Source organism: Paroedura picta, chromosome 5, assembly GCF_049243985.1.
Source record: "Paroedura picta isolate Pp20150507F chromosome 5, Ppicta_v3.0, whole genome shotgun sequence".
In the NCBI taxonomy this organism is placed as follows: Eukaryota; Metazoa; Chordata; class Lepidosauria; order Squamata; family Gekkonidae; genus Paroedura; species Paroedura picta.
In genome coordinates this window covers 55,875,197-55,889,381 of record NC_135373.1, presented here as the reverse complement: position 1 = coordinate 55,889,381, position 14,185 = coordinate 55,875,197, and the positions used below count along the sequence as shown (strand labels likewise).

General features: G+C 42.1%; 1 protein-coding gene across 2 annotated transcripts in view; it reads left to right on the top strand.

Annotated features, from left to right (window-relative positions):
- The first annotated feature begins 1,532 nt into the window (after nucleotides 1-1,532).
- The window catches only part of PTPN12 (protein tyrosine phosphatase non-receptor type 12), a 54,173-nt gene continuing 41,520 nt past the window's right edge, over nucleotides 1,533-14,185 (top strand). The window contains exon 1 of one of the 2 annotated variants that reach the window (XM_077338058.1): nucleotides 1,533-1,798. In XM_077338058.1, coding sequence (XP_077194173.1) covers nucleotides 1,700-1,798 — 99 coding nt within the window. In that variant the 5' untranslated portion in view covers nucleotides 1,533-1,699. The remainder of the gene's footprint in view (nucleotides 1,799-14,185) is intronic. The other variant, XM_077338059.1, reaches the window with a different exon arrangement.

Here is a 14,185-nt window from a genome sequence, read left to right as displayed (position 1 = left end):
AATCAGCATACACAAAATTTGAAGCGCACGCTCCATACAATTGTACTTGTATCCCTGCAGAAGAAGCAGACTCTAGATTTTCTTAAAGCTGACTGATTCCTATTGATTACAAACATACTATTTTAATCCTGCCTTTCCTCCAAGGAGGTTGGGACAGCATGAATGCTCTATTTTGTAGTCACAACCACTCTGTGAGGCAGGTTAGAGTGACCGACCCAGGCCAAGTGGGGACAGGAACTTGAGTCTTTGAGGTCCTCCTTTAATATTCTAATGACCATACAATCCTGGATTTGTTTTATGTTATAAGAATCATCCAGCGCTGATTGGCCATTAAGGCAGTCTGGCCAATCTGTGTGTGATGCCCTGCTAATGGGGAAGGTTTTCTATTTCCTCCGGGGCAGGTAGTCAAGGGGGTTTCCCCCAGATTTTGTTTCCTCCCAATCCATTTCTGGCAAAGTTGCCAGTTCCAGTTGGGGAAATTTCTGGAAATCTGGGAGCGGGGGTGTTTGGGAATAGTAGTTTGGGGAAAGACAGGGGACTCAACAGTGATATATTGCAAGAGTCCACCCTCCAATGCTGACATTTCTTCAAGGGGAAGTTATCTCTGCAGTCTAGAGATCAATTCGAGTTCTTGGAGATCCCCTGACCTCGCCTGACCCCAAAGCAACCCTAAACACATTAAAAATACTGGTTTTTATTGTATTGTTTTATAAACTGAGAAAACCCATCCAGATCTAAACAGGGCAGTATGCATGACTTAAAAACCATTAACCTAACTATGGCAGATCTTATAATTCACTTGAAAAAGCGACGGTGAGCACGTGTCCGTACATTGTGAATGAAGGGATAATATTCCAGGAAAAGAGGGATTTCATCCGAAACATGCCCGCTTGGAAATAAGGTCCGTGAAAGCCAAAAGGACATGCCTTTCAGTGAACATGGTTTACATTCTCTGATACTCCCATATTTCTCAAACATTTGGCTAGTAGCTTCTACGTATGCGCGAGAGGGACTCCTCCAGTCCGCAAAGCAGGTCTTGTCCAATGAAATCGGTGTCGCCACTAATCTCCCGACTTGATTTCAATCCTGCCATGCTCCGTCGATCCCCCCGCTCCGACCGAATGGAATCGAAAGTCCTACGTCGCAGCCTTAAGGGAAGCACCAATGCATTAGGGAATACAAAAGGAGGGGGGAGGGGGAAAAGGAAGTTTCTCCGGAGCTGGGGATGAGAAAACAGAGGCAAACAGATTGACAAGCCGGGAAGCCAATCATAAGGAAGCGACTATATGAACACCCAATGGTGGGGTTGCATACATGGGCGTGGCAAATCAACATGTTAGAGAGGAGAAGGACCAAGCGGATGTTCTTGCGCCTGCGTAGAAAAGAGGGGCGGCCCCCGCGTCGCCTTTCCAGTGTTCGGCGGCGGCGGCGGCTGCGTTAGTGAGGGAAGGAAGGAAGGAAGGAAGGACGGGAGGGGCTGGCTGCTGGCGGCGGCGGCGGCGGCTCTGGAGAGGGAGGGGAGAGAATGGAGGCCGGGCGGCGTTGAGGGGAGCGTACCATTCTCGGGGGGGGGGGGGTGTGCCTGGGGAAGAGGGCCAGGGCGGCGGCGGAAGGCGAAGCCGCAGCCAGAAAGCCGGGCGGCTGGGCGGTTCCTCAAGCTGGGTCTCTCCTGCTCCTCGGAGGGGACTAAGGCGGGAGGATGGAGCAGGAGGAGATCCTGAGGAAATTCATCCAGCGCGTCCAGGCGATGAAGAGCACGGAGCCCAACGGGGAGGACAACTTCGCCACCGACTTCATGGTAGGGGTGGGGAGCGGGCGGTCGTCTGCGTGGAGGTATAATGGAAAGAGCGGACGACCCTGCTCAGCGTGACGGGATCTTGTCCTTTTTCCCGGGCAAGTGAGCGGAAGGGGGGAGGTGCTCGAGAGCCGCCCCTTGTCAGGCGCGCCTCAGTCGCTCCATCCCGGAGCCTATTTTGGCGTCTTTTCTCTCTTTCCCGTGTGGGGGAGGAAGGAAGGGCTGCATCCTTTTCTCTCCTCTTGCTAGGGGTGTCTGTCTATGGGATTTTTTTTAATTGAGGGGATTATCTGTGTTCCATGCAATGTGGGATTTGCGATGGTGGGTCCCTTTTAATGTTCGTGATTGTCATTTCTTGTCCAGAAATCATAAAATAAACCTTGGACACTCCCATCCCCAGGAAGTCAAAAGAACAGAGGAGAGCCTGAGGGTGGGCTGTTCTTTCCTTCCACACACCACTTTAGCCGCTAGTGATCTGGCTGATTTATCTTCCTGTCTGCAGAAAAGCCACTTGAATGCTGGCTTCTCCCTCCCTTTTCTGCTCCCCCCCCCCTTGGAAATCTTCGCTTGTATTTCTGTGGGGTGGGGGTCAGTGCTCCCAACGGCTCTTCTCCCCTGAGCCCAAATCTCCAGCTGCATCCTCTCATCCTTTCACCTTACAAAAAAGCAGCTGTAAAAAAATCTGCATAGAAATGATGTGTAACCATGTTTGTCCAAATGGCTCATGGTAGTTCCCTCTTTGTGAAGAACAGCTTTTTCCATCCTTCGTTCTCGACCATCATCAGACAGACCAGTAATAGCTTTGATGCTCTTCATATGGAAACATCAGGGTTTTTTGTGGCAAATAGGGGATTTGGGGTTAACCAACTGGAAATCTGGCCATGACTTTTTGTATTGTATTAGTAGCTTGCTCGCCCCTTCCCCCTGCATCGTCACAGCTGACTTACGGTGACCCCATGGAGTTTTCAAGGCAAGAGATGTTCAGAGGTGGTTGTAGTTACCTGTTTTTGTGTTGTTCTCTCCAAGTACTAACTAAGGATTACACTGCTTAGCTTCTGAGATCTGATTTGGTAGGGTTAGCCTGGCCTATGCAGGTCCTTTGAGTTGACAGTAGGTTGGAATCAGACTCCAAAGCCAGTGTCACAATGCAGGGCTGCCTGAAATATAAGGAGGTGGTTACAGGAAATTGTGTAAGACCAATGAGGTGTTAAAAGTTGCTTCAGGTCTGGGCCATGGAAGAGGAAGTATACTTCAGGAAACAATTTCCTCATCCCGGATGGGGTGGCATGGGAAATGGGAATGGCTCTCTGGCTAAATTTTTTAATAGCTTCTGATGTAAATACAAAAGCATTTGAACTGAGGAAAAGAAGTGTTGGTGTAAGCGTACATTTTCACCTACTTCTAAGTAGTAGTCATCTTGATAGCACATTCACCAAGACTGCTGCATCAAGCTAAGAATTCTGGAGATCAGATTCAGCTAATGGGCTTAATTATCTCTGCGCTGCTGACACTTGCTGTAGATACTGCTGTATGTACAGAAAGCGCAAATATGCAAATACTGGTTTCATCTTCTGAAGCAAAAAATGAGATTGGGAATCCCAACTATTCTAAATCCTAACACTGTGGCTATTCTATTAAGATGCTGCAGTAATTTCTGATAGTTGAAATACAGTGGAATCTGTCTAGGTTTACATTATCACTAAGCCTTGTAAGTTAAACATCAGGAAAGTTCCTAAAGTCTTGATTTGAGTTCTGTTACACTTTCATTTATTTGACAGATAAATATACTGCTTTTCCAAGGTGAGTTGTTTTCTGGAGTCATAGGATCACAGTCAGGCATAAAAACTGTGTACCTTTGTGTGTGCGTGTGTGTGTGAGAGAGAGAGAGAGCTCGTTTTGAATATGTAATATGTATTCTACTGTGTATCTTATGAAGGCCTGGAGATTTATGGCTGCTGAAGACTAATAACCTTTAAGTGACCGGCCATTTTATGTAAAATAACATATTTCTAATGTATCATCTCAATATTCCAGACCTTTTGTGTTTGAAACATGATGATGGTAAAGGGGAAGAGACTGTTGCTTTATCTTGAGGTATGGAAGTAATGTGCATTTTGGAGCTGTTGTAAATTTATTGTGAATTTCTGGCTTCGAGGACTCATTTTCTTTGATCTGTTTGTTGCCTTTGACACCACTTACCAAACATTTCTCATTGAACAACTTGCTGCTCATATGACCCTGTTCTATCTGACTTCCTGTCTCTTGATCCCTCTTTCTATGTCCTGTTTCATCATCTCCCAGCTCTCCATAAGGGCCCCACAGGGATAGTTCTTGGTTTCCTGTTTCTCTTTGTAATCTCATGGACACACTCTCAAATCCTTATAGCCCTTATACTGTTACATTCCAAAACTGCTGTTTAATACCAATATTTTACATCCTTCTATATGCATTTTCCTTTTAACCTGTCTTCCTTGTTGTCAAAGTCAATGGAAGCTGAACATCATGGTGAAGGTAGAATTCTTAAGTCAATAACACTTATATCTAGATCTGTTCTCCTATTTCTGTTTGAAGGAGCTGTCATTTTTCCTGTACTAAGGCTTTTGTGCCTTAGATTGTCTTCTACTTTGTGCACTTTCCTCTGTTCGCTTCTATGCAGCTACAAAATTTTGCTACTGTTCCCTTTTTTGCAGTCTTCAGGGTTAACTCTTTCCTCTTTGCATACCTTGCTGGGACTCTTTTTCATGTACTTGTTTAGATTATTCTACTCTTCTGCTTGCTTTAGCTCCCCGCTGTGGTCACTTTGCTAATTTCTTTCTGTCTGCAGTTGACATTGTTCCTCTGCAAGGCTCTCTGTTACCTTTATGTTACCTGCAGGACTGCCGTGAGCTGAATATTAGCTGCCCTCCAATTTTGCCACTCTCTTTATCACTTGCCTTATACACCAGCTATTATAATTATATACATTGCTCAAGAATTGACTGGGATACTGTTCTCACAATTTCATTGCTAATGTCGGTTCTCACTTCCTTTCCTTTACAATTCTGTCAGTATCCTGGACCAGCTGATGAAATTTGGGAGGCTCCTGCAGGCAGGGGTAAATCACCCATTCAGTGTGCTATTAAGCAGCCTTGGTGTAACTCATCCTAAAATGCAGAGAGGGGAATGAGGTGGATGTCCCTGGAATTCTGGTGCTTCAACCAGTTGCATCGTATGCCTCTGTGTCTGGCCTTGATCTCTACTTAGCATAATGTCATATTGAAGCTTCTAGTCCCAACTCTTTACTATATTTTAACCTGCTTTTCAAAAACAAAGATTGTCTCTGAAAGCAGCTTATAGCCATTTGACACACAAATTTAAAACATAATGCCAGTATTTTATTATGCCCTGGGATGAATTCATGCTGCATTTCTGTGGAGGTAATGCTTTCTTGTCTCCCCCCTATTTCAGTGTAGTTGAAATGCTCTTCAAAATCCTGTTTATAGGGTCCTGTCAGTTGCAGCAGCAGAAGTGGTGTGTGTGTGTGAGGGGGGGGGGAGAGATTTCAGACTTCCACAGAAAGGGCAAGACAAAGTTGCATTCTTTGGGTAGAAGTTCTTGTGTGTGTGGAAATGCTGTGGTATACCCTCCCTTCACTTCTGCTTTCCTTCTGACTTAAGTAATTCTTAAGGGCTCACATAATCTTTTGATACTTCCCATGTTCCCCTTTATGTCACCTGTTTGGTGCAAGCTTACCTGTTTTGCTGCCTGTTGCTGAAAATTGCAATCTGGTTTTAGTGGACATGTTCACATATCAGTTTGATTACAGTTCATGTAAAGGAGAGGTCTTTAATTGGAATGGGCATTCTGGCCAATGTAAATTTTCAAGCCTGATTTCAATAACAGCTACTGAAAGCCTTATGTGACAATGCCTGCACCTTCTACAATGCTATTTCCTCTTCCTTCCTGGTGACTTCCATATCCTTTTTCTAAGTCTTCACTAAAAATGTTCTGCTATAATTTTATTGAACCCTAGCCTGGATTTTTCTATCCTTGCTTTTGATAGGAATCTCTTATCCATCTAATGTAAACTGTGAGTATACAATGACAAAAATGACTTTTTTTTACTGATTCTGTACTTTATCCAGGGCATTGTTAAAGTAATATAAAAATTAAATAGTAGTAATCTTTGCACAACTGTCATATACTGCTACAACTAAACCTGAGGCATATTGAAGGGAAAAAGAATTGCTGTTCCCATAATACTAGTTCTCATCAGGATGGAGCTTAATAATAGAAAATAGCCAGACATTAAAAATGGGGAAAAACTATATACAGTCAAGTGAATATCAGTATAGCATAACTGAAAAAATCTATGTGATTGCTTTGATTACTGTTCTTGGCAACTTGTTTGCACAGACTTAGATCAGCAAATTCAAGTCAGGGGCATACTGTGGAAACCTAACCTTTGGTATATGATAACACCATGAGATGATTAAAGATAGAACAACGTTTGCATCCTCTGGCACCATTAAGACCAAAGTTTTATTCAAGGTATAAACCTTCATGTGCATGCACACTTCTTCAGATATCTCAGCTATAATCACACAGTTACTTATGCATCTTGACTCTAATTTGCCCTTCCTGGCAACTACCCCCTCCTTTCTATATGTAATGGTTGAGGAAATTGTTTCACAGTATCTGAAGAAGTGTGCATGCATATGGAAGCTTATACCTTGAAGAAAACTTTATTGGTCTTAAAGGTGCTACTGGACTGAAACTTTGGGTGCTGTGCATTTTGCCCAAAATTTGATGTGTATCCGCAGAAGCTTGACTAATTTATGGCAATATGAGTATAATGGGAGATTCTTGAGTTCTAACAACTTGTCTATCAAATGTTCACTTGTATAGAGGTTTCACATTAGGTACATTCTTCTAGTAAATGCTCTGAAGCAGGGTTCCTTCTAGGTGATGCAATACCTACTCAGGTATATATCATTGATTGATATATTTATTGATTCTGAAGGTGTACTTGTTATATACCTTGCCAGAACTGTTATGTACTGTCACTGAGCAGCGGACACAAACGTTGGTTGAAATTGTGAATTAGACTATCACAAATTAGCATATCAATAAACTTCAGGAATCCTGACTGTTTCATAGTTTGTACATGGGAGCCTTGGTTTACTATCAGGAATAGTAGGATACGCTCCCTGGAAATTGTGAAGAACTCTATCCTTATGGAAAATTGTCATGAACAACACATAGTTGTATTGAATCAGTCTGTTGGTCCACCAAGTTCAGTATTGTCTGCTGAAGCTGGTAGCAGTTAGAGGTCTTTCACATCACTTACTACTTGGACCCTTTCAACTGGAGATATCAGAGATTGAACCTGGTACCTTCTGCATGTCAAGCAGATGTTCTGCCATTGAGCCATAGCTCCCCCTCTCCAAATATTTGCTCCCCTGCCTTCTCCCTTGAAAAATAGGTCTGGCCATGGTCAAGGTCAAAAAATTATTTGGCATTTTTGATGTACACTAGATGTTTTATTTGTGCCAAATAGGCATTCTTTTATGCTTTTTAAACATTTGAGCTCCTATAAATAGTTTCAATTTTTCTAAAATTCATTTTACCCCTAACCTTTTTGGTTCTTGCCGGGTGGTCCATGTACATTTACTTCTGGCTGTGGCAGTGTCTAGTGTACAGGTGCTAATTTTGACTAGAGGTCATGTTTGCATCCATAAATAACAATTAACTTTTTTTCCGGACTGATAAGGGCCTGGGCCTTTTAATACTGCTTTTTGTGTGTGGAATATAACACCTTCCTGGTACCCACCAAGTGTTTTTAGGAAGTGGGTGAGGCCTGGTGGGGCTTTTGCCAGACAAGGCTTCTGATTAGCTATTAATGATTTGATTGGCTATGCAGATTTTTAAAAACATTGCTTTGCCAAACACTGCCATCACAGTGCAGGAATCTTCATTCTGCAACTGAAGGTAAGCTGTATGACAGTAATTTTGTGACTGGCTCAAGTTTCTGCAGGAGTCACTTTGTGGCTGTACCTACCACCGTGTGTCTGAACTACAAAGGTGCCCACAGGCTCAAAAAAGGTAGGGCCCCCTAAGTGGTTTTATTAGCTTTTGGTCAACTTTGCCATTAAGCACCCGAATAAATTGGACTTCGTTCCCACTTCCTAGTACAATTCTAAAGTATCTTCAGTGAATCTAGACTCCCACATTTAGATGTATTGGTTTATTAGAATGAACTAAGATGTGAATAGTTCTTTATCCCAAGAGGGAGAAGAGAGGGAGTGTATGAGCCAGGTTTTAATCTGTCATTAACATTCAGTTTTACATATCTTTGTTGGGCCTATCTGTATACTGTATATAGTGCATGACATTCTCCACAGTTAAACAAAGTGTAGGTTAAGTTTTACAAATTTTATGAAGTTTCACATGGACTGTTCACTGATTTTGCTTAAAGACTTTTGGGGTGAGAGCAATGAAAGACTTCTTTTGTAAACATGGTTTCAGCTGACCACACTGTTTCCATAAACAAGATTATATACATTGCAAGGTATCTGTGACGGCCAATTATAGTGCATATATACACTGGGAACTGTGGTGGTTCAGACTATTATCCTGCAGTTTCATTTTAAAGAGAGTCTGGATCAGGAATTGGGACTGGTTACTGAAACAAAGATAATAAGAAACGTACCTTCTTGCTGTAAGCATGAGTTACAGACCTGCTGTCAAGAAATAAGGATTGCAGTCCTAGACATGCTTATTACCAAACAAGCCACAATGAACCCTTTGAACAATATAAAGGTAAAGGTAAAGGTATCCCCTGTGCAAGCACCGAGTCATGTCTGACCCTTGGGGTGACGCCCTCTAGCGTTTTCATGGCAGACTCAATACGGGGTGGTTTGCCAGTGCCTTCCCCAGTCATTACCGTTTACCCCTCAGCAAGCTGGGTACTCATTTCACCGACCTCGGAAGGATGGAAGGCTGAGTCAACCTTGAGCCGGCTGCTGGGATTGAACTCCCAGCCTCATGGGCAAAGCTTTCAGATGGCTGCCTTACCACTCTGCGCCACAAGAGGCTCATATTGAACAATATAAAGGTTCTTTATTTCATACTGTAAATTTCTGTCAGACTTAAGGACTTGTGCTACTCATGAGGAGCAAATATAGTATTGTAAATTATTTTTGGTTCCCTAATTCAGTTCCGTGGTTTGGCCTGCCGACCAGTGTTGAGGCTGACGTAGTATCCTTTAGAAGATATTAACTGTTTGATCAGTATGGACACACCATATACATGGACATATACTGCTTATACCATGTTGTAGCATTGCTAGATGGTAGTATGGTTTTCCAAGACATTCATTCAGTCGTCCAGTTTGGGGCGATAAGAATATTTATCTCTAGGAAATCTTGCATCTGAACTTTTCTTTGGGGATAATAGGACTGATTGTTAAATGCTATCACTGCTTTTGTGTTGTTTTCTCTTGACATGGTGGAATCAAGAAGTCACTTGTGCCATTCATTGCCCAGCTTCCGTGTCTTCCTAGACAGCTGTTAGGGTAATGAGCATAGCCAGTTTATGCTTCAGATATTCAGAATGTTCTTCAGCCTCCACAGGCTGCTTGAAAGATCAAAAGTAATTTATTTATATCCCTCCCTTCTTTCTGAATTCAGTGCAGCTTACATAGTTCTCCTCTCCATTTTATCATCACAACCACCCTATGAGGTAGTTTAGGTTGATTGAGAGTTGCCAAACAAGCTTCCTTGGCAGAATGGGGGATTTGAACCTGGGCCTGGCATTCTAAGCAGTGCACCACACCAGCTGTCAGAATCAGAATTCCTTGCTGTTGTCTGTGGAAGAATTTCTAATATTGCTGGATTCAATATATATTACAATCCTGAACTGAGAGAGATTTGTTTTACAAACTTCCAAGTTCACTATTGTCTTTTGACCTGTTCTGGTCAAAAATGAGTTTATTGCTTTCTTCTCCTTAAAGGGATGTTTGCAATATCTGCATTTTTGGACTTTTTGGAGTCAAAGGCAGCAAACTTGAAGGCAGTCTGCCAGGCTCAGGGGTTTATTTGTAGTGGCAGTTTTACCCACTTGTAAATTACTATGCAGATGTTTTCTTCCACATAGTCCAGTGTCCAGTGCAGTTAACAAGATTTTAGGTCCAAGCCAAACGTATATAACAAAAAGCTAAAAATGGCAGGGCATGTTCATTTTTTGTGTGTATTATGTCCTCAGATCAATTTTTTTTAGGGGGGGGACCTCCATTTTAAAAAATGAGTTTCTCTCTAAGAATGCCCAAGTGTCCAAAAGTAACTAAACTTTAAAGCATGAAAAAATACATTTAGGATATTATGTATTATGCACTAATGATGGCTCTGTTTATTTGTAGAGATAGCAGTTCATGGTAAAGTACAGCTACATATTGATCTAATAATTGACCATTGTGGAATCCCTACTGTATTCTTTTCTGGGGAGTTTTTTCCCCCTTCTAATGGCAAGAGTCATTCTTGAGCCAGCTTTTTGTGTAGTGATTATATGAGTGTGGACTTGTAAACTGGTGAGCTGGATTTGATTCCATGCTACCCTATGTGCAACCAGCTGGGTGACCTGGGGTTACCACAGTACTGATAAAGCTGTTCTGACTGAGCAGTAATATCAGGGCTCTCTCAGCCTCACCTACCTCACAGGGTGTCTGTTGTGGGGAGAGGAAAGGGAAGACGATTGTAAGCTGCTTTGAGACTCCTTTGGGTAGAGAAAAGCGGCATATAAAAACCAACTTTTCTTCTCTTTGAAAGTTAACTGCAAATTGTTGAAATCATCTGTCCAAAGCAGGTGGTATTTTGAACTTTCTGCAATGAAGTGTTGAAGTTTGACAAGAATTGTTACCTTGTTGCAGAATCATAAAGTACAACCTATTAAATTTTACTAAAATCCTGCAGATTTTGACTAAAAATAGATTGATTGACAGGCCGCATGACTTCCACTCCCTGACCAAGCCAGCTCGTGGTGATTTACAGACCCCAATAAAACATTGATAAAATCACAGAATTCCCAGGCTGCATAATCTCTTCTTAGTCCCCCCCCCCCCACCAGTCCAGCATGTGCCAATGGCCCTTCCCCTGCATCCACCGCCTGCTAGCCTCAGGAGGAGAGGGTGCTTTCTGCCCTAGGCTTTTGGGGCATCTTGAGGAGGGATTCCAGATCTTCCACAACCTTAACCAAATGCCTGGTGGACTAGTTCCATCTTGCAAGCCCTGTGGAACTGTGATAGCTCCGTCAAGTTGCCTATTTTGTGAAGATTCAGTGACTGATTACAGTGAAGTACAGTCTTGATATGGCACTGCTTCTTTGGGCTGCACAAGATTCTTACAGGAAAGGTGACAAGAAAAAAGGATAGAATGGTAGAAGCAGCAATAGCAGTCATATAAGAAAAGGTTTGATACTTCTGAGTATAAAGTGTACTCAGTATCAAAACAAAAGACTTTGGGAGACTAGTATTTAGTTTCTGAAGTCCTTAGGCATCTGTTGTATGGGGTTGGAATGCTTGGGAAAGAACTGTGAAATATATGAATAAAATAAGGGACCAGAGTGCTGCAAAATCCAGCAGTCTATTACTGCTTTGTTGCCTCTTCATTCATTTCAGCTTGTTGGACTTGAAGATTTTGCTAGGGATTCTTTTAAATGTCGGTATCTGTGCTTCACACAAGGAAGCAAAACAGTTTGTCAATTACTCAGAAAATATAAGCTACCACTGAGGAGAAAGCATTCCTTCATATTGTCTTTGTGGACTACCAGACACATGTTATGGAACATTCCATGCACAGAACATTCCATGCGTAGGTAGTATATAATGCTAATATGGAGTTTTATTGATACCAACAAAAACCCCTTCCTAGGATGGCTGCTGTAGTATCTGCTGTGCATAAAGAAAATTTCTAGTCCCCAAAGATAAGATGTATTATCCACCTGTCAAAACTGTTCTAGACAACAAGATGGAGACCATGAATGTACTTCAGTTGGACCCTGCAAGTGCTGAAGCAGCACACACTTAATGTATTGTAGATTTTGTGGTTGCAAGTAACACCTCATCTAAGAGAAAGTGATCTTCAGGAAACACCATCCTCTGTGTGCCCACAATCCCATTAAGAATCTACAATCCAACCACTACCTTTTGCAAATATCATTGTGTACTTGCTCTCCCCCATATCTGAAGAATGAATGGACATTTGACCAACCAGTTCATGCCAGCTGGAAGCCCTTTGGTCATAATAACTGTGTTCCTTGAGGATTCCACCTCCTTATGTCTTTAATGAGTGAATTAGGGAGCATGAGGACTAGAAGATGTCTGGAGGAGATGTGAGAAACAATGTATTTCCAAAACAATATAGTGCATATGATCAGAAGGCAGGCTTATGCCAGACTGCTGTGTTTCCATCTCTTGCAATACTGTTATTCAACAATTCCAGCCTGGTTGATGACCCGGAGAATTTCTGTGCCGGTTCAAAATAGCACTTGCCCTGGACTGACTGAATTTTCCTCAGTTTTAGTGCACCTTTAACAATTGTTCTTTTCAGTCCAAATGTTTTTTTTCTCACACATCATATTAGGGACTCTGATTTGACTGATTTGTATTCAGCTGTATGTTTTTCCTGTGCCACGATCAAGTGACTCCACATATATACCAGGAATGGTTTTAGTTACTTTCAGATGTATGGGTACTTTTCCTGGCAAATAGATGGGGAAGAAATGGAGATAGTGACAGATTTTATTTTCCTGGGCTCCAAGATCACTGCAGATGGGGACTGCAGCAAAGAAATTAAAAGACGCTTGATCCTGGGGAGGAAAGCTATGGCAAATCTAGACAGTATCCTAAAAAGCAGAGACATCACCCTGCCAACAAAAGTGCGTTTAGTCAAGGCTATGGTCTTCCCAGTTGCAATGTATGGCTGCGAAAGTTGGACCATAAGGAAGGCCGAGCGTCATAGAATTGAGGCTTTTGAACTCTGGTGCTGGAGAAGACTCTTGCGAGTCCCTTGGACTGCAAGGCGAACAAACCGGTCAGTTCTAGAGGAGATCAGCCCTGACTGCTCTTTAGAAGGCCAGATCCTGAAGATGAAACTCAAATACTTTGGCCACCTCATGAGAAGGAAGGACTCCCTGGAGAAGAGCCTAATGCTGGGAGCGATCGTGGGCAAAAGAAGGGGATGACAGAGAATGAGGTGGATGGATAGAGTCACTGAAGCAGTAGGTGCAAACTTAAATGGACTCCGGGGAATGGTAGAGGACAGGAAGGCCTTGGAGGATCATTGTCCATGGGGTCGCAATGGGTCGGACACGACTTCGCACATAACAACAACAAATGGGTACTTTTAGCTAAACAGAATATTTTGATGATATTGTGGCCAATCCTCATTTTAGATTTTTTAGGACAGTATAACAGCAATCAAAAAAGCTACTCTGTAATTTTCATGTTATTGTAACTTTGTGTCAAACACTAATTTCACTGGATAATAACTAGTTTCTTCATCCCTTCTATTGCAAGGCAGATTCTCCTTTTCTGAATTTGTTTTCAGTCTTCTTTAAGTCTCTGATACTTGCAGCTACATTTCTGTACTTAGGGTAGGGTGTGTATGGATTCTGGGGATCAGTTATCCTTACCATGGTAGTGTAGGGTTTTTTGTTTTTTGTTGGCAGACAATGTCACCATTAGAGTGGAGTCATAGGATCCAACCCATTATATTTACCTTCTGACCGTCTTCTTTGACTTTTGATTGTATCAGTGCTATTTTGTTATGAGTTTGTATCTTTGAGTATGTTGGCTGCTGTTCTTTCAGCCATGGTGAAGGGGCGTATAAGGCATTAAGCTGAGCACAGAACCATTCAGACAAACAAACCTGCACTTGAATCTTATTTATTTATTTATTTGGATTTCTATACCGGCCATTCTTTATGGCTCTGGGCAGTTTACATGGAACATTGCATAAATTTACATGGAAGATTATAACACCATAACATTATACAATTTTCGATAGATCATCACAGCAATCTATCAGTAACAATTACAACACAACATGAATAACAACACTAGGGAGATCAAATTGTTCAGTCATGGAAGGGTGTCTGGGGAGGGGACCAACAGATGTCACTCTTTTGAACAACTCTTAATCTGTAACTGTCAGATTCTTATTTGCAAGGAGAACTGTCAGATTCTTATTTGCATTTTTATACAGTTCCATTGCTCTCCATTTTCAATAAAGTACCATTCTTCCTGGACAGTATAAGACAGGCTTTTTCAACCAGGGTTTCATGAAACACTAGGTCTTTTCAGTGGTCCCGAGAGGGTTTTGCCAATTGAGTGGGAGTTAATTTTTATATAATTTA